Source organism: Ovis canadensis, chromosome 1 (genome assembly GCF_042477335.2).
Source record: "Ovis canadensis isolate MfBH-ARS-UI-01 breed Bighorn chromosome 1, ARS-UI_OviCan_v2, whole genome shotgun sequence".
Lineage (NCBI taxonomy): Eukaryota > Metazoa > Chordata > Mammalia > Artiodactyla > Bovidae > Ovis > Ovis canadensis.
The window spans coordinates 27042501-27063266 of NC_091245.1; the positions used below are offsets into that span (position 1 = coordinate 27042501).

At 43.1% G+C, this 20766-nt stretch overlaps 1 protein-coding gene across 1 annotated transcript in view; it reads right to left on the reverse strand.

Annotated features, from left to right (window-relative positions):
• Positions 1-15950: 15950 nt before the first annotated feature.
• The window catches only part of RAB3B (RAB3B, member RAS oncogene family), a 72651-nt gene continuing 67835 nt past the window's right edge, over positions 15951-20766 (reverse strand). Inside the window, exon 5 of the mRNA XM_069591428.1 lies at positions 15951-17583. Within this exon, the coding sequence (XP_069447529.1) occupies positions 17396-17583 (188 nt within the window). The 3' untranslated portion in view covers positions 15951-17395. The remainder of the gene's footprint in view (positions 17584-20766) is intronic.

A 20766-nucleotide genomic window follows, 5' to 3' on the forward strand; every position in this document is an offset into this window, starting at 1 on the left:
CTGGGAGCTGGGAAAAACAGCTCCCTATAAGTGCCTGGTGGTGGACACTGGATACTGCTGCCAGCTTATCCTTAAAGAAAAACAGGGAAAAAAAGATTCTTCAACTTAAGCAGACTCCGGAGGTTTGAGGGAAGGATTTTTAAAAGGCCTTTGGCCATGAAGTGCTTTAAATTTATGCCCACCAGCAATGCCAAAGAATGCTCAAACTACCACACAGTTGCACTCATCTCACATGCTAGTAAAGTAATGCTCAAAATTCTCCAAGCCAGGCTTCAGCAATACGTGAACCGTGAACTTCCTGATGTTCAAGCTGGTTTTAGAAAAGGCAGAGGAACCAGAGATCAAATTGCCAACATCCGCTGGATCATGGAAAAAGCAAGAGAGTTCCAGAAAAACATCTATTTCTACTTTATTGACTATGCCAAAGCCTTTGACTGTGTGGATCACAATAAACTGGGGAAAATTCTGAAAGAGATGGGAATACCAGACCACCTGACCTACCTCTTGAGAAATCTGTATGCAGGTCAGGAAGCAACAGTTAGAACTGGACATGGAACAACAGACTGGTTTCAAATGGGAAAAGGAGTACGTCAAGGCTGTATATTGTCACCCTGCTTATTTAACTTCTATGCAGAGTACATCATGAGAAACGCTGGACTGGAAGAAACACAAGCTGGAATCAAGATTGCCAGGAGAAATACCAATAACCTCAGATATGCAGATGACACCACCTTTATGGCAGAAAGTGAAGAAGAACTAAAAAGCCTCTTGATGAAAGTGAAAGAGGAGAGTGAAAAAGTTGGCTTAAAGCTCAACATTCAGAAAATGAAGATCATGGCATCCAGTCCCATCACTTCATGGGAAATAGATGGGGAGACAGTGTCAGACTTTATTTTGGGGGGCTCCAAAATCACTGCAGATGATGATAGCAGCCATGAAATTAAAAGACGCTTACTCCTTGGAAGAAAAGTTATGACCAACTTAGATAGCATATTCAAAAGCAGAGACATTACTTTGCCGACTAAGGTCTGTCTTGTCAAGGCTATGATTTTTCCTGTGGTCATGTATGGATGTGAGAGTTGGACTGTGAAGAAGGCTGAGCGCTGAAGAATTGATGCTTTTGAACTGTGGTGTTGGAGAAGACTCTTGAGAGTCCCTTGGACTACAAGGAGATCCAGCCAGTCCATTCTAAAGGAGATCAGCCCTGGGATTTCTTTGGAAGGAATGATGCTAAAGCTGAAACTCCAATACTTTGGCCACCTCATGCGAAGAGTTGATTCACTGGAAAAGACTCTGATGCTGGGAGGGATTGGGGGCAGGAGGAGAAGGGGACGACAGAGGATGAGATGGCTGGATGGCATCACTGACTCGATGGACATGAGTCTGAGTGAACTCAGGGAGTTGGTGATGGACAGGGAGGCCTGGCATGCTGTGATTTATTGGGTCACGAAGAGTCGGACATGACTTGAGCAACTGAACTGAACTGACAAACCATTATTTCTTTCTTATGGCTTCCTCCAGAACTAGCTTGATTGTGATCTCTTCATCCTCTCAGCACCCTTCCAAAATGCCATCGCCATTGCCACCTTTCAGCTAAAAATCTAAGATAGCAGCTGCCTTGTCTAGGCATCATCCCATCTGCTGACCAAGAGCATTCAATTCTCTTCATTCAGCAAATAGCCACTGAGCACCCTTAAAGTGCTGTAATCTGTGGCGGACTTGGGATTTGCGATAGAAGTAAAACTCTCTTCCCTGGCCTTCAGTAACTCACTTTCTACTGGTAGTAAAGACAAATGGTTGGGTCCCATAGCAGTTTATTTCTTAAAGAATGCCCGGTAGTGTCCTATAAAGCACTGGTGCGGCTGTCAAAGCCAGAGAGGGGACTGAAACATGGCAGTCGAGAGAAGAGAGATCCTCTCCTCTTCTGTCATTGCTGGAGTGAGTTGCTTTGGGTATGTTTCATGGGATGAAATGGCTGGGTCTCCAGCACCTGTCCCTGCTCTCGCCCCTGGGAGAATCCCTCACTAGATTTTCAAGGCTCTTAGGATGTGAAGAAAGACAACATCCCATCCCAGTGCTACACTCAGTCAAGAATTGCATTACTCCTAACTGCTTTATAAGTTAACCCTTACAGCCATTTCCCCAGGCACAAGATTGACCAGGGAAATCCCTACAGAAAGATAAAATAGCTGAAAATTCAGTATCACCACCTCACAGACTCCCAACAACCATTCCCCTTCAATACTTGTCTTGATTTTTGAACTAGTCCAGTGGTTCCATCTTTTTCCATTCTCTTGGTGATTTTGTTCATTTGAAAGGATTTATATTAGAAGATATAAATGGTGTCATGGTGAAGCACTGGGACTCTGAGGTTTCAATGTCTGCTTTGCATTTACCAGCTGTGTGGTCTTAGATAAATAACTTCTCTTTTTCCTAATCTACAAGATGGGAATCTTATAAGATTGTTTTGACGATTAAATTGATGTAGTGTCCTCCTCAGTATCCATGAAGGATCAGTTCTAGCACTGCTGAGGATACCAAGATCTGTGGATGGTCAAGTCCTTTATATAAAATGACATAATATTTGTACATAGCCAATGCACATCCTCCAGTGTACATCAAATAATCTCTAGATTACTTATAATACTTAATACAATGTAAATAGTTGTCAAACGTGACAAAGTTTTACTCTTTGGAATTTTCTGGATTTTTTTTTTTTCTGTTTTCAATTTGCTGTTCATTGCATCTGTGGATAAGAACCCACATATATGGAGGGCCAATTGTATATGTAAAGTGCTTAGACTAGTACCTAGAACATAGTAAGCACAATATAAATGCTATCCAGTATCAGTTATCAACTATGTGCCAGGCATTGGTCTAAGCTCTATGTTAATGCATTTAATCCTCACAATAACCCTAAGAGGTTGGCATGATTTACAAAGGAGAGGTTTAAGTAAAACAGAGGTTAAGTAACTTGCCCAAGGCTCTGAAGGTATAGTAGTGAACAAAACAGGCAAGATCCCGACTCTCGTGAAACTTTCATCAAACAAATAAAATAGTTTCATGATTATTAATGAAAATAAAACAAGTTGAGGGCTATGATAGAGTCAGGGTACACTTCTCTGAGGAATGACATTCCAGGGACTCCCAACCCTTCCCCATCATTGACCTGTGTTCATAGCTACCCTGGTTTACCTCAACACATTTCAATAACTGAATCTTGTTAGTGAAACTATTGGAGTCTCATTTCCTTCATTTAAGTAGGTCTCCAGACTCCTCCTGCACATTTCCCTAGTTCTTGCCTGGTTTATTTCACAGGAAAAAAAAAAAATTGTGTTCAGTGTCATTGGACAATCTATCCCCACAAGTACTCAGAAAATTACAATTTGGCACAGTAAGTTCTATGGCAAAGGAAAACAGGGGTGTGTGGTTTCTCAGAGGAGGCACATAAGTGAGCTTCAGAGACGGAAAGCAGAAAGAACAGCAGATGCAGAGGCTCCAGTCTAACGTGTGCCCCACTCATCTCAAACCAAGAAAAGGTTGTCACTCGTTTTATTGGCAGTCCTCTATGAACTACTACAGTTTGAAAATACTGTTTACTCACTGTGCGAAGGTGGCGTAACAGGCACTTCCAGTACACTCTTGAGTTGTGGGAGGCCCAGCTACTTCTGCTGGGATCTCTTGAGCCCCTGGGTTTTCTATATCTTCTACCAGGACATGAGGTTAGAGGAGAACATTACTCTTGAGGCTGCTGCTAGCCCGTATAGTACCTGTGTTAGTTTCCTAAGGGTGCCGTAACAAAGTGCCACAAACACAAAAGAAATTTATTCCCTTACAGCTCTGAGGCAGGAAGTCTAAAATCAGGGCTTTGGCAGCACTGGTTTCTTCTGCAGGCTTTGAGGAGGAATGTTTCATAACTGTTTCCTAGCTTCAGGTGCTTACCAATAATCCTTTGCATTCCTTGGCCTGTAGCTGCATCACTCCAACTGCCACCCACCTCCATCATCACATAGTCTTCCCTGTGTCTCTGTGTCGAAATCTCCCTCTTCTTGTAAGACACCAGTCATTGGATTTAGTGCTACACTTACCCATAGTATGGCCTCATCTTAACTTGATTACATCTGCCAAGACCCTATATCCAAATAAGGTCACACTTGTAGGTACCAGAAATTAGGACTGAATATGATATCTACCAAGGTTCTTGGCCTTCCCCAATCAATAGGAATTGATCAGAGGCCAGACAAGAAATACAGGCAAGGCTTTATTGGGGCCCCTGCTGCAGCAGCAGGGAATAAGAACAACAGTTTCCCTTGCTTGCACCTTGCCACTCCATGAGTGCACGCAAGCTTATTCCTTTCAGGACGTGAGGGTAGATGTATGTCCAGGGGTCTGGTGGAGGGGTGGCTTAGGTATTTTGCCTGCCCCTTAGGTGATGGTGTGTTTAGCGGATATGCTCAGTTCTCTTGCTTTTGTTCCTGACCCCCTGATTTTGCTCCAGGCTCTTCTAACGTGGCATTTGGATTTTTTGGTCTCTTTATATCTTTTGTCCATAATTTCGCTCTAACTACCATGCACACAGTTATTTTTAGTCCCGTATAATTTCTTTGTATTTGGTTGCTTGAGGAGAGGTGTGTTCAGGTGCAAGCATTGCACCAGTGCAGCAAAGGGTCCCAGGTCCCAGCCTATCTCAAATGTATCTTTTAAGGGGACACAATTCAACCCACTACAGCATTTTTTTGCAAATTGGAAGCACGTGTTCCCTCTAGATGGATGTTGCCCCTCTACTCATAGCTTGATGAGCAGATAGCACCTTTGGGTGAATTATACAAAGGAACCCTTCCTCCTGGTAGAGGCAGCCCCACACTAGGACACAAAACTCAGCACCTGGAGCCCAGGCTGCATTTCAACTGCCGTTCAGTTCACACAGGCCCTCTTGCAGAACACAGCCTATTCAATCATAGATACTCATCCTGCCCGCTCTACACTCAGCTGGCTGCCTCGGGTCTCCACAAACCCCCATCCCTTGCCATCCTTGCCTGCGTTGTTCCTTCCATTTCCATACTCAAGACTGAGTAGAACTCAATCTTGTTCTCCTGTGTCCAATCTTTATGTGTCTTTTGTGAAATGATCTGATTCTGTATCTCCTATGAATAGGTGGTATTTATGCCTGGCCAGCACCCATTCTTTTCTCATCTGAAAGCAGCACCCAAATTTTCCTTAGGGGCCACCACTCCTCTCCCACTTGGAGTTCATCTGGTTTCAGTGGGACTAATTCCGTTTCCCAAATGCAGAGAAGGGCACAAGGTACAGGTTCAGCCAATCAGAACGCTCGCCTCCTGATACAATAATTGATACTAAAACAGGTACATGACCCAAGACTTTTGCTAAAACTATTGAAGTATCCATCGACAGATAAATGAATAAAGATGTCATGTATGTATACAATGAAATAACTACTCAGCCATAAAAAAGAATGAAATAGTGCCATTTACAGCAACCTAGATGGACCTAAAGATTATTCTAAGCAAAGTAAGTTAGAAAGAGAAAGACAAATACCATATTATTGTATCACTTATATGGGGAATCTCAAATATGACATAAATGAACCTGTCTACAAAACAGAAACAAACTCACAGACATGAGAGAACAGACTTGTGGTTGCCAAGGGGGAGGGGTGGGGGGGGGAGGGGTTAGAAGAAACTAACTGGGAGTTTAGGGTTACAAGATGTGAACAGAATTGATAAACAAGGTCCTACTGTAAGTACAGAGAACTATATTCAATATTCTGTGATAAACCATAATGGAAAAGAATGTAAAATATATATATATAACTGAATCACTTTGCTATACAGTGGAAATTAACACAACATTGTAAATCAGTTTTTTTTATAAAAGAGAAAGCTACTGAAGCAAACTCACTCTCTTTTTATAAAGATGGCTACATGGTAAGATAAACTTGAAGCAACCTGAGAATGAAGCCAACTCAGAGGAGAGTAAAACTGAGAGATAAATGGAATCCTGATAATACAAATCAATCACCTCGTTCTAGGTGAGCCTGAAGCTAGATACACACCTGGACTTTGCAGTAACATGAGCTAACAAATTCCTCTTCTACCATGATCTCTTTTTTTTTTCCCCCTTGTGATTATTAAATGTGGGTATATGTCACAAAATCGAAAGAATCCTCACTAATACAGTATCTAACACTTCCATCACTTCCACTGTGTTTCCAAAGCTTCACATCATCTCTGGCTCACCAGGGTCTTGGTGCCTGTGTCCTTACAGATGAATAAGGGTTAACCAGGCTAGAGAAAAGGAAAGGGCTTCCCATCACACGATGGTGGGGATGAATGAAGAACTATGTTATACTTTTGGCAAGTTGGTAAGTGGGGAGTAGGTTCTGCCCCTTTGGGAAGCTGCTCTTTCTGTCCATACTTTTTCACTTCCCCGTGGGCTGAGCACTCTCTGCAGCTCAGACATGTATTGAGCAGCTATCTTGCTCCTCAGTGCTCCAGCAGTGTATCCTAACCCACTGTTGGGCATCAATACTGAGCCATGCTCCTTGGAGACACACACTGATCCTTGTAATTCTCTGCATCACCCAGCACAGAACTGGGACCAAGAGGATCTTCTTAAGTGCAAGCTGAATGGCCATACCTGTCTTCTTGCAGCCTTCCTCCTCCAATAAGCCTTCCCTGTTATAGTCTGCCCTGATCTCCCCCTTTTCTGAGTCATTCGTGAACTACTGTCTTGTATTGTGGCTTTCATTGCATCGGTGCTAGAACTGTCTCCTTAGTTCCTAAGATCTAAGACGGCAGGAGTCTTTCCCCAAAGCTCTTAGCACAAACTCAAGGAAGAGGCATGCATAAATGACACATACTTCAGATGAACTTTAATGCACATCCCAACACTGCCACCATGATGAGGGTAAAGCTATATTAAGAAAAGTCAATTTATATCAATACGACGTATCAACACAGAACAAGGAGACACCACAGATATTTGCAAATGGGATCTTTCCTTTTGTTACTGTGTATACCCTGGTATTTCTTTATATTTGTACAAACTCACAGCCCTACATGACATTTCATATTTCATATGTCACTGAGAAGGGGTGTCAGTAAGCAGAAAATAAAAAAGCAGGAAAACATCTGTTTAGCTAGAATCTGATAGAGGGGTGGGGACTTGAGAGTTATGATCCTTCTCTCTGCTCAGTCTTAAGAGAGCAACAACTCTGATTTTTGCTACTTGCTCCTCCTGAGGAATTCTTCTCAGCCTGTTGTGGTATATCTCCTAGGCTGGCATGAGATAGCTTGGTCCCTGATTGAATAAATTAGAGTCATTGGGAGAACTGAAGATGTTGTGCAAACTGAGTAAGGTGACATTTCACTGTGTGACTCGGGAGAGCATCTGCCCCTGTGATGGGAGGAAAGCCTTTGCTGCTCAATCCTGCTCCAGGGTTTCATTTTACTGAGGGTGTGGGTGCCATGAGGAATGTGTGTTCCTTGCTTCCTTCCTTCCCACAAGCAGAGAAGACAGATGTAGACACAATGGATGCTTAGGTTTTTTCCTCAGCTTGCCCTCCCCCTGCCCACAATACACAGGGTTCAGGACCAAGACTGCCCACTCCTGGGGGCAGACCCTATCCGGTTCTGAAATCAACCAAGCCATTTGCTGCTTTCTCTATGTAGTCTTGGGTTGGTTGCTTCTTAGATGCAGGCCTCAGTTTTCCCCATCTGAGTACTGGAAATTCTAAAACCCACATTACAGGGTTGTGTCAAAGATCATTAGGGCTTCAGTGAGAAAGTGCTTTGGGAACTGTAAAGTGCCAAACATGTGACTAGTGATTTTTGTTATGCTATTCTAATCACAGTGCATATGGACTCCACTGTCTGCCCCTCCTGGGTCCCCACCCAGTCTCAGCTCACTGCTCTCCTCATTCAGTCCCGCATGCACTGGTTAATTCCTTTTGGTGCTGTTAGCCTCTGGAAGTTTCTCTGAAGTCAACCAAACCTCTGGGTGTAGGGCCTGCTTGCTCTGATATTTCCGTGTGAGGTTAGGTTACTGGGACCAAAATGTGGGGGAAGAGGAAAGGAGGTGGAGGGAGGAGGGGATCCTTGGAAACGGTTCTGGAAGGGGTATGCTCAGTTTCATTCTATGATGAATGCCACCTATTGCCTACCCCACCCCTTCACAGTGGTTCCATCTTATATGCCCCCAATGTTCTGCAGTTCCTAAAATGTACTTTCATTTGACTGTCACAGGTATTTTGTGAAGTAGGTAAAATTGTTAATCTCATGTTACAGATGAACACGTTTGTCCAAGGGCTTCCAGGTGGTGCCAGTGGTAAAGAACCCACCTGCCAATGCAGGAGATGTAAGAGACACGGGTTTGATCCCCTGGGTCGGGAAGATCCTCTAGAAGAGGGTATGGCTACCCACTCCAGTATTTTTGCCTGAAGAATCCCATGGACAGAGGAGCCTAGCAGGCTACAGTCTAGAAGATGGTAAAGAGTTGGACATGACTGAAGCGACTTAGCACGCACACGCACATCTTTGCCCAAGGTCACACTATTAGTATATTGCAAAGGCAGGACTCAAACCCAGGTCTCCAGGATCCTGGTTTCCTGTACATTGGAGGAAATCTCTAACAGAGTCTCCAGAACACTCTAAACCTCATTTTTGGCTTATTCTCTTCTGGAGGCTGGTTTCTACATTCTGTCAGGTGTCTGGGGGCAGCCAGACTAACAAGGTCATGCAACAGAACTGTTCAGAGCCATTTTCTTGGATTCTCTTCCGTGTTCCCAGTGAGATTCTTTCTCCATCCACTTTCCAAGTCCAGGCTCCATCTCCTCCTTACAGGCCCTGTCCCACCCCCATTGCTCTGTTGCTCGTAGTGTTTACACAGGGTCTTTCCTGTCTCTGCTCCAAGAGCCCTTACAAAGATACTAGGTTAGATTTTCTCCCTGCTCTGCCTGATTGGGATGACCTTCTGCAGCACAACTGTCAACACCACACATTTGGCACTTACTATGTGTGTTAGGCCCTGCACTAAAGACTTTATTTATACTATTCTCACATTTAATCCTCTCAACAATTTCTTGAGGTGAGAATTACTTTTCCATTTACATATGAAATAATTGAGGCTCCGAGAGAGAGTAATTTGCTCCAATTCACACAACTAGTTAATGAAGAACCAAATTGAACCTGGGCCCGTTGAACTACAAGCCGTCTTAGACCACTCACTATACTGCATATTTGGTCCTCATTCTGAGGTCTGAAATTTAGAGGGATTGGAAGATAATTCAGCACATACAAATCTCTCAACCCTTTAGTTTCCAGGATCCCAGCTGCATGATAGAGATTGTCCTGAGAAAGATCTTACCCAGCTGAGCCTGGTATCCACTTAGTGCTCTATAAATTAGTCCTCCCTGAATTGGAATGCATTTATGGCTCTTAAACATTGGTTGCCCTAGTATTTCTTCTCAAATGCATGAGTCTGTGCTGCATTCTTAATAAGTCTCCCCAGAGATTCTTGTTTCTTCTCTTTCTCTTGTGACCCTTTAGGAAACTCTGACTTGGGACAGGCAGTCAAGGACCATCCAGATGCACTTAATTGTTAAGATGCTTTCTGACAGCCTCCAAAACAAGAGTCACAAACCTGGTTGTGTGATGAGGGGGTCACATAGCCTTGGCTGTTATAATTATACCCAAGAGAAGAGGATTTCATAGTGAACATTTCCCTGCCAAAATCTTGTTTGCCACTTGCAGCTCTTACAGAAAATGGGCATAAAATCATAGAGCATTAGTGCCAAAAGCGCCTGAAGAAACCATCTGCTATAAGCTCCTAAAGCTCAGAGATAGGGGGTGACTTAACTAAGGTTGCACAACCTGTTAACTTTATCCCAGTCCATTGGTGAACCACAGGAAGAGATGCAATTCTAATTGCATTCCTCTGAGACTTACTGACTTATTTTGCATTTCTATTGCACAGTTTTACATCAAGCAAAGAAAACTCTTTTAATCAAGTTTCTTTTCAAGAGACTTCCTATTTGGATATTTGTTGTTTGGTCACTTCAAGATGAAAGAAGAGAAGCAGGTGAAGGCACATGCCATACAACTCAGTCCATTCAACTGTGTTCCCTCAAGACGGTGGCTGTCACTGAGTTGGCACAGAAATAGGAACAGATATGAACTCACAGCAGTGGTGTTAGATGTTTTGTGTAGTTTCTGGGTACTTGGGAAGCCAGACACTGTGTGGATCAGTGACCTAACCATAGGAACCTTTGTCTGTGCTATCATCAGGTGATGACATCATGGAGAACTGCTTTTTACTTCGCAAAATCCCTCTTCCTCATGCATTCAAGTATAAGAAATGAAAATCCTATAGAAATTGGATTTTCTGAAGTCTTGGTGTTTAAAAATTTGGAGCAGTAAGAAAACTGAGAACCAAAGAGGAAAGAATGTACTTTGGTTGCAAGTGATAAGAACCCAACTCCAATGAGCAAAGCTCAATAGGGACTTTATTGAAACTAGTGAGGTATCTAGCAGGATCAAAGCACGTGGTGACCAGTCAGGCCTCAAGAAGCCAATCGATAAGAAATCCACAAGACACACTCTCTTACCTTATATCTATGTTTCTCTCTGCATGATGAGCTTGTTTTCTCTTACTACAGAGTGGTATTCTACACGTGGGTTGAGGATAGATACAACGTCAGTTTTGGAGCACACATCCCTGTATATTTGCCATTCAAAAGGAAAGAAAATAGCTCCAGTTAAAAAAATTCCTAAGGAAGGATTCTGACTGGCCCCACTTGATCACATGCCCTCTTTACTGACAATCTTCACTAGAATCACCTGGTTTGGATGAGAAAGTAGTAGTAGTAGTACAAAAGAAGAGGCTGCCAATTTCTGAAGAAATGAGGGGAGACATGATAGCTGGCTATCAAAAGAAATGATTTACCAGAGATCCTGCAGCAAGTGAGGAACAGATTCAGGGCTAGAAAGAGAATCAATAACATAATGATTGTTAATAATAATGGAAGTCTCTAGATTCTTTTCATGTCTGGCATTGAAGTAGACTTCAGTGTTACTGAATGCTTATTCATTTGTATTTTTTAAAAATTGCTGTTGTGTGGAGGGTAGACTGTAAGTGAGCAAGCATGGAGTAGGGAAAGTGGCTACAAGCTCTGTGTTAGCTCCTAGGTAGGGGAGAAACAGTGGTGCCTTGGACCAACAGCATGGCTATGAAAGTGAAAATGGCTCAGTCATGTCCAACTCTTTGTGACCCCATGATCTATACAGTCCATGGAATTCTCTAGGCCAGAATACTGGAGTGGGTAGCCTTTCCCTTCTCCAGGGGATCTTCCCAACCCAGGGATCGAACCCAGGTCTCCCACATTGCAGGTGGATTCTTTACCAGCTGAGCCACAAGGGAACCCCAAGAATATGGGAATGGGTAGCCTATCCTTTCTCCAGCGAATCTTCCCAACCCAGAAATTGAACTGGGGTCTCCTGCATTGCAGGTGGATTCTTGACCAACTGAGCTATCAGGGAAGCCTTACTTCCAAAAGTGGGAAGACTTGAGATAGACTTTAGAAGGAGAATCACAAGACTTGATGGATCAGATGTCAACACTAAGAAAAAGAAAAACCAAGGAATTAGGAATTATACCAAGATTTCTGTGAAAACTAGAGTTAAATTTGGAGCAGAATCAAGAGGTCCTGACATGGTAAGTTTGAGGCAAGGAGATGTATAGTAGGCAATTGTTTATACATGTCATCACCAAAGATGTGGCACCTAAAGCCTCAGGAGTAGATGAGGCTTCAAGGAAGAAAGTATATCTAGAGCAGAGCGCTCAACTGTTCTTTTAGTCATCTCTTTTGCATATACTGAATCCTTCTGCTGGGCTTCCAGCCAGGAACTTCAGATGAAAATCACAATCATTATTGCAGTGAATCCCATGGAATGAGAAGCCAGACTCATCCCTCAGTGGGGAGCTAAGAACTAACCAAATGAACTGTTAAACAAGCATCTAAACTCCATGAGATGTGTTGATTGCTCCAAAGTATACCCTTTGGACAACTAAATAAATGAGAAACAGGCCTGTTGTAAACCACTGTGTCATTTCCCTTGGTTATCTTCACAGCCAGGTTTTAGGACCCAGGAAAATTTACCTGACTTAGTTTCAGATGACTTAGAGTTGCTTCCTTTGGTAGGCTGAAAAATGGCCATAATTTTCTGCAGCTCTTATCAAGAGATGGCATCTATTCTTCCACTTCTTAAAATTAGGCTTGGCCATATGACTTGTTAGTCAGTTGGATATGAGCAAACATGATACAAACAGAGGCTTGAAAGATGCTTCTGCATTGGAGCTTGCCCTCTCATGCTGCTGGGAAAACTTCTGCCACCATGTGAACAACTTTGGGTTGCTTTCTGGAGAATGAAAACATGGAGAGAGAAGATCCCACCACCTTAGTCATCTCAGCTGGGACTCCAGACACATGAATGAAGCCACTCTAGACCATTCAGCCTTGGCCAGAGGAACCATCCACCCATCTCTATCCAATGATGAGAAATAACATTTATTGTTTTGAATTACTAAATTTTGGAGTGGTTTGTTATGTGTCTCAGAGGACAATTAACTCTGAATCAGGTGGTCTACAGATGTTTCACAAGTACAGATATTCTTTATCTCACTTTTTTTTTTTTGCTACACCACATGGCTTGTGGGATCTCAGTTCTTCGACCAGGGACTGAAGTTGGAGTCCTAACCACAGGACCTCCAGGAAATTCCTTCTTACTCCTTTTGGAGGATTTGTGTTCAATCAGGTTTCATCAAAGGTTTAAACTAAAAGATGAAAGCTTAATTGAGAACTGTAGAGTGATAGCCAGGGGCGGTGGGGTCTTCCTGAGGTCCCTGAAATATCTCCACAAAGGTGACTCAGGTTTCACAGTTATGTGTTCTCATAGAATGATGTAGCTTTCCTTCACTGTGCTTTGTAATTATATTTTGGTGATTATTTTACAATGTCTAGACTAAGCTGTTAGAGTATAAGCTTGATGAAGGCAAGGATTGTGTCTAGTTTACCAGTGATTGTATCCTGGCACATACTAGACACTAATTTGTTGAAAGAATATATTTCAGGTGTGCCTACTTCATATAAGGGATCCAGGCCTTCAAAAACCACTTAACAGTATTTGTATCCAATGGACCTGTCTCTCACAGGCACTCCCAGTCATAGGCTTTTGCTCGATTCTTCAGCAGTAGCAGGTAATCAAGTGTAGGTTTGAGATGGGGAATCTGAAATCAATGAAATCCCAGGACACTCGCCACTGTAATTCCTTCTACTTATAACAAATGGTTGGCAAATGAACTCAAATAAACATTACTCAAGACACTGTAAGAAACCTGATACATAAGCAAGGAGCCTGGGGCAAGAGCAGGTGGTATAACTGGGAAAGTCATGTCTGGAGAATGTTCATATCATTCTGTGGACATTATAAGGCTGCAGTCACAAAGCAATTGTGAAACAAATGCCCCAAGTGAGGCTGTTAACTCTGACAATCCTTGGAAATCTGTTACTACCAATATCCCAAATATACAATCTGAAGAGGAAAACTGAAAGAGCAGCAGTCAGACAGAGGTGTGTTCAATTAGTAAATGAATGACTTTGGCATGTTAACTCTCAAGGGTATGTTTTCTTGCCTGTCATCGGGATAATAATATTTCAAAAAAAAGCACCTCCATTAGACTATAGGTACCTGCAAGCAGGGACCATTTGTTTTCTTGTATATTTGTCCAGTGTTTAATAGTGCCAGACCTATAGTAGATACAGAAGTGAATTTCTTCCTAGAGGTGATCCAAGACCTAGTCCTGGCTCCATCACAAATCCACTTAGAGTGGCCTTAGGAAATTTCCTCCCCCTCCCTGGGCCTCCACCTTCCTTTTTGTAGCAAGAGGAGCCCAGACATTTCCTCTAAGTTCCCTTCCAGATACAATATTTAATGAGTCTGTGACCATTCAGTACAATCTACTGCATTGCTGTGCCTAGAAGTTAATAATGCTACAGACCGAGAAGACAGTATTGTCACCAATCACTTTGTATTTAGAGATACACATGCATTTAAACCAGATCCTGTAAATAGCTACAAAACTGTATTGCACTTTCGGCCTACTTTTGGATTTTTAGAGGTCAACAGGTTTTTTAAAATCTCCTTTTATTTGGAATGTTAAGCGAAATGAAAACTGGGACAAGTTGCCATAACACATATTATGCAGCTTGAACCTAACTGCACTATTACCATGATTGATGAACATTCACCACCATCAGCTGGAAGCTGCTGCCTTCACTCTGCAGAAACGAGGTCACAAAGCAGGATTGAGGAATTGCCATCTAACAAGCAGATCTGTCTGTTGCATGGTAGAAGATTTTGCCATTATTACATTTAACTGTTGATTCTGTCTATTGTGAAGATGCTTGTTCCCTTGAATTGGCTCCTGAGTTTTCGGGATTTTGACAATCTTTAGGTGAAAAATTCAATTTTTGCCTGGATACTCAGTAGGAGAGAAAGGATTATTGGATACATGTACTAACATCCCCAGGGGTAGAAGGGTGTGACTGCCCAGAAAAATAATAATTATTCCTGACCTGTATAGGAATTTACAGTGTAAAAAGCACATCCAGAAACACTGCCCTGGGAAGGGACCACATTCTTCCTTGGTCAGAGAATTTTATCAACTTACACCTCCCAAGATGACCCACTGCTGATGCAGGCAGGCTACTCACTGCACTGCTTCAGAGCTTGATAAAAATTGCCTAACAGAGGCAGATACAAGGAATACCAGGGCTTAAGCCTCAGAAACACTGAGCAGTTTTTGCTCAGGCCCATGGGACCTGGGCTTCCTCAGAGACTCCTTTCTAGAAGTGTTAGACAGCTATCACCTCAGATTAGTCTGAGTAGTTGAACAATTTATTAACAAATTAGAGATATGTCTTTTCTTCAGTAGACTTGGAATCTGATGGCCTTGGGGCTGAATTCTACTGTGGCTCTAACACTTGCTAGTTGTGTGATCTTAGCCAAGTCTCTTAACTTCTTCCAATCACAGTTTATCTATAAAAATGTACTACAGAATCTGGTGAGGAGCACAGACTTTGGAGCCTACTTTCTGGGTTTGAACCCTAGCTCTACCATTTACTCATTAGGGGACCTTAGACAAGCTAGAGAACCTATCTGTTCCTTAATTTGTTTTTAAACGAGATGGATTATAGTGCCTCCCTCACAAAGATGTCGGAAAGATAAATGAGTTAATACATATTAAGTGCTTGGAGCAACACCTAGTACTGAGTAAGCATCACTTGCTTACTTATATCAGTGTTGGCTACAGTGGTATTGGGGTGATAATCCTCATCTCTTGGGTTTATTTTGCAGATCAACTGAAATATTGAAGGTGAAAATTAGGCTCTCAGAGTTATTAGTGCCAGAAGAGACTGATGGCTTCCCTCATTTTTTAAGTGGGAAATCAAGATGCCCTGATGGGGAGGAACTGGTCCAGAATCACAGGACAGAGTTTTTAAGTCTCCTGATTTCAGGGCAGAGCCTGAGTTTCCTGATTCCAAGTTCAAAGCACTATCCTCTGTACTGCATCACAGAAGGCAACCTCTCCACACAGCTGACCCTGAAGGGTTCTTTAATGCACTTTCCTAGGACAATAAGCTGTGTTCAGAATGGAGAGAAAATTTGGGAGAGACTCTCCCGCCTCCCCCACTGACTTCTGGAGCAGCATGTTAGTACAGAAGGAAACTGGGGATTAAGGCCAGGGCTGGATGAAAGATTTTTAGGGATCATTGCTAGCTCCATGTCATTGTTTCAGATGTGTGTGTGTCCAAACAAGCTAGAACCATGAGCTAATGCATTAGGTTCATTTCCAGTATCAGAGGGCTTTTCTGGTTTTGTTTTCTTCAGGTGTTTAATGAAGTAGTAGTTTCACATCAGCTCTTGGGTAGAAACCAAAGTTTCACTCTCAGGAGAATGAGGGACCTCTGAGTTCACTTTTCCGAATTATTTTTCAGGATTGTGCCCACTTAGATTTATTCTGCTTTGAATCAGATTTCTCAGCCGGACTACTCAAGAGTGATAGAAAGATGGGTTGGAGTAAAGGGCAGGATGGGGAGAGGACCCTAAGAAGAATGGCAGATGGGATGAGAACTATTGACTTAGAGAAAGGGCAGCTTCCAGGGGTGATGCTATCTGTTCTCAAATCATCTAAGTGGGTCACATGGCAGAGGGATCAGAAGTCTCTGAAAACAGAGATGCTACAAATGGGGTGGGAAGAGGAAGAAGGATTTCTAGGAGGCAGATTTCAGCGTAAAGCAAGGAAAACTTTTTGATTATGAGAGCTACCAAAAGATGGTGTGGAAACTGAGCTCCCATCCCTGCCTAGGAAGTATGCTTTAGAAGAGATTTGCTGTGAGGCTTGACAGCCACTTGTCAGAGGTATGAAGATTGGAATTGATTAGTGAGACTTCATAAAATTTGGGATCCCACCAACTGTAAATTTTTTAGATTCTGGGAGCCTAAGAACCAACTACCAATGTCATGGAGTTCCCACAGTGGAGAACCTACTGGAAAGCAGCAAAATCAGACATTTGTGACCTATTTCTTGATTTTGCCTGTGTTTGTCTTTTTGTCTTCTCGAGCTCATGCATTTGCTCTTCCATATAGCAGGAACCTTTGACATTTTGCAGGGGATAATCTTTTTCTTTTAAGTGTGTTTCCTGACTCAGCCTTTGCTCTTTCAGCATCATTTAGAGAGGCTGAGCTCTCTGGAGATTAGCTCTGGCCTGTCACCACAGCAACTGTCCAAGCCCCCTGGGCATCCGTGGTAACAGACGAGGGCTTTGAGAAACAAGGCTTATCTAGTGATGAGAGGAAGCCCCACAGGGAGCCTGATATGAAACAAGCTGGCTGTGTAAGGAGAGGTTTGGTTTTTTTTTTTCTTTTTTTCCCCAAAAGATTAGCTATGCAGGTGTGTCTCACTTTACACAGTTAGCCAGGCCCTGAAAAGTGTGCATGGGTGCGTCAAATTTTAGTCAAGGGAGGGAATCTTATTTTAAAGGCAGAGAAGAGACTTGCTTTTCCAAGCCCCTGTAGTGAATCGCCTTCGTAAAGTGGAGTCAACTTTTGTAAAATGAATCTCCGCCCACATTGTGACCTAGTTGTCTAGTGCTGAGTGTATGTGAGTGGGGCCACCTGTAGAGAACCCCAGGGTCATGCTTCCACCTCCACTGCAGGCAAGGAACAGCAGCAACTCAGCTTGGGGTGGACAGAGTGTAACAAGGAAGCAGAGTGGGAGTAGGGCCACAATGAAGGGAGATCGGGATGGTGGGCCTTGCCTAGCATGAGCAGTTCTGCTGCAGCAGAGGTGGGGTGTCTGAGAGACGGGTGTTCTTGGAGGTGCCCAGCAAGGAGGGGTCTGTGTCCAGCGTATCAGACATCTTGTCGCAAATGGCATCCACCAGGCGCTCAAAGGCCTGCCTCACGCTGATGTTCTCCTTGGCACTGGCTTCAAAGAAGTCAAACCCTGAAGACAGAAGAGAAACATGTATTATGTATAAAATAGATAACTAATGAATAGCTACTGAATAGCACGAAGAACTCTACTGAATGCTCTGTGGTGACCTAAATGGGAAGGAAATCCAAAAAAGGGGAGCTACATGTATGTGTGTGTTAGTCACTCAGTCATGTCTGACTCTTTGCAACCCCACAGACTATAGCCTGCTGGGCTCATCCATCCCTGAGATTCTCCAGGTAAGAATGCTGGAATGGGCAGCCATTCTCTTCTCCAGGGGATCTTCCCAACCCAGGGATTGAACCTGGGTCTCCTGCATTGCGAGCAGATTCTTTACTGTCTGAGCCACCAGGGAACACCGAATACATGTATATGTACAGCTGATTCACTTTGCTGTACAGTGTACACTAACACATTATTGTAAAGCAACTATACTCCAATAAAATTTTTATTTTATTTTTTTTAATTTTAATTTTTACTTTATTTTACTTTACAATACTGTATTGGTTTTGCCATACATTGACATGAATCCACCACGGGTGTACATGCGTTCCCAAACGTGAACCCCCCTCCCACCTCCCTCCCCATAACATCTCTCTGGGTCATCACCGTGCACCAGCCCCAAGCATGCTGTATCCTGCGTCGGACATAGACTGGCGATTCGATTCTTACATGATACAATGCCATTCTCCCAAATCATCCCACCCTCTCCCTCTCCCTCTGAGTCCAAAAGTCCATTATACACATCTGTGTCTTTTTTGCTGTCTTGCATACAGGGTCGTCATTGCCATCTTTCTAAATTCCATATATATGTGTTAGTATACTGTATTGGTGTTTTTCTTTCTGGCTTACTTCACTCTGTATAATCGGCTCCAGTTTCATCCATCTCATCAGAACTGATTCAAATGAATTCTTTTTAACGGCTGAGTAATACTCCATTGTGTATATGTACCACAGCTTTCTTATCCATTCATCTGCTGATGGACATCTAGGTTGTTTCCATGTCCTGGCTATTATAAACAGTGCTGTGATGAACATTGGGATACATGTGTCTCTTTCAATTCTGGTTTCCTTGGTGTGTATGCCCAGCAGTGGGATTGCTGGGTCATTAGGTAGTTCTATTTGCAATTTTTTAAGGAATCTCCACACTGTTCTCCATAGTGGCTGTACTAGTTCGCATTCCCACCAACAGTGTAGGAGGGTTCCCTTTTCTCCACACCCTCTCCAGCATTTATTGCTTGCAGATTTTTGGATCGCAGCCATTCTGACTGGAGTAAAATTTTTAAAAAGAGAGAGAAGAGAGATAGCAGTAAGGATTTTTCCCTTCCCTTTCATGCCCCCTTGATAGAACACTCTGTATTAATATAGCCAGTGCTCAGGCTTTGAAGCAAGGAGGGCTTGCTGCTTCAAGGAGGTTTCTGCTTGAAGGAGATGATTCAGTGACCCAGGATCCTGAGTCAGAGTGATCCTGGCTCTATCATTGACCAGCTGTGTAATCCCCAGCAAGTCACTATTTTCTTTATGAATCAATTCCCTGGTTTGTAAATTGGGACAATCTTACCTATCTCATAGGTTTATTTCAAGGATTAAACAAGAGAATGCAGGTAAAGTGTACACTCCTGTACCTGATGGGGTGAGACAGCGTGAGAGTAATAATTAGATGTTTTTTGAGAGTGACTACATGACTATGTATATACAACACTTCCATTTCCAAAGCATTGATTGAATGTCTTATTTCATTTGATCCTCATGTCACCCCTGGGGGATGGAGGGTCTAGGCAGACCTTCATTTCACTAACACTCACTCTGTGGCTTCAAGAAAAATGCTGACCTGCCCAAGGTGATCAGTATAAGAAGCCTAAGCTTGTCCTTTTTGACCAGTGCTTTTGCTTCTCTTTCCCCTGGGCCCCCGCTTACCCCAGCCTGGCCAGCTCTAGTGTAGACTCTGAGGGGCACCCCAAGATCTTCACCAAATAAGTAAAGCTTCATTTGCTCTTTCTACCCACAGACACACTGGCTTATCTCCCCTCTGAGGGCTTTCTCTTCCCTCAATTCCCAGGAATTACTCTGGATCTCTCCTGCCTCACAAGATCCTGACAAATGGCCCAGGAAAAACTGTATCTGAAGTGTGAGACTTTCTTGTGTGTTTGCGCCTTAAGACCCTTAAAGATACTTCCTGTGACAATGAACAGAACCTGGTTGTCCCAGGAGACAAGAGAAAGGTCCTCCTGATTCAGATAGAGCGGCCGCTTCCCAACTGAGGAGTCCTAGCCAGGTTGGTGGCAGTCCTTAGACGCATGAACCTGTTTTCTCTATTTCGTCCCTGCACCAGCCTATTTCCTCCTCTTTTGTCTGTCCACCTTCCTCTTTCCCTTCCTTCCAAGTCCATCTTTTATTTCTCCTCAAAAACGTTCCTCTTTGCTTTTATCCATTTTAGCTCTTCCTTTTTCTCTTCTGTTCCTCATATTCCTTGGGATCCTTAATATTTGTTGAGTACCTACTGTATGCCAGATGCTATGCTAGGAGCTTTACAAATATTTTCTTACTTAATCTTCATAATAGCCTGTGAGGTAAATATAATCATCTCCAATTTATAAAACAAAGATGAAGGCTCCAAGAGATTACATAACTCACACAAGGTCACATGACTGTGTTAGTGGAAACTGGGTTTAGATCTGGGTTTGGCTGGCTTCCACGTCCATACACAGCCCTGCCTCTCCGTTCTTCATCTTTCTCCCTTTCACTTTCCTTTTTTCTTTTTTTCTGCTCATATCTTTTTCTTACTTTACAAGTCTCTTTGGCCTCCTTTGCTTTTATCTGACTACCACAGTATCTAAATCTGGGCAAGTCACTTTATCTTTCTGAATCACTTAACCTCTCTGAGCCTCAGACTCCTCGTTTGTCAAATAGGGATAATCACAGCATCTTCCTGCTGAGAGCAGTTGGGAGGATGGAGCCAGGCTATGGATAAATTGCTGTACAAAGTCGCTTGTTACAGTGACAGCTTCTTTCTGCTCTTCTTTCATCTGCTCCTTTTACCTCCACTTTACCCCTTTCTCCCTCTTTTATCATCCTCTCACACACACAGGAGGGGGGTCTTTTTCCTCCTCCCTTTTTCTCCCTAATATCTCATGGTCCACAGAGAGGGCTAAAGCCCCCAGGCACAAACAGGGCTCCTCTTCCCCAGGCCATCCC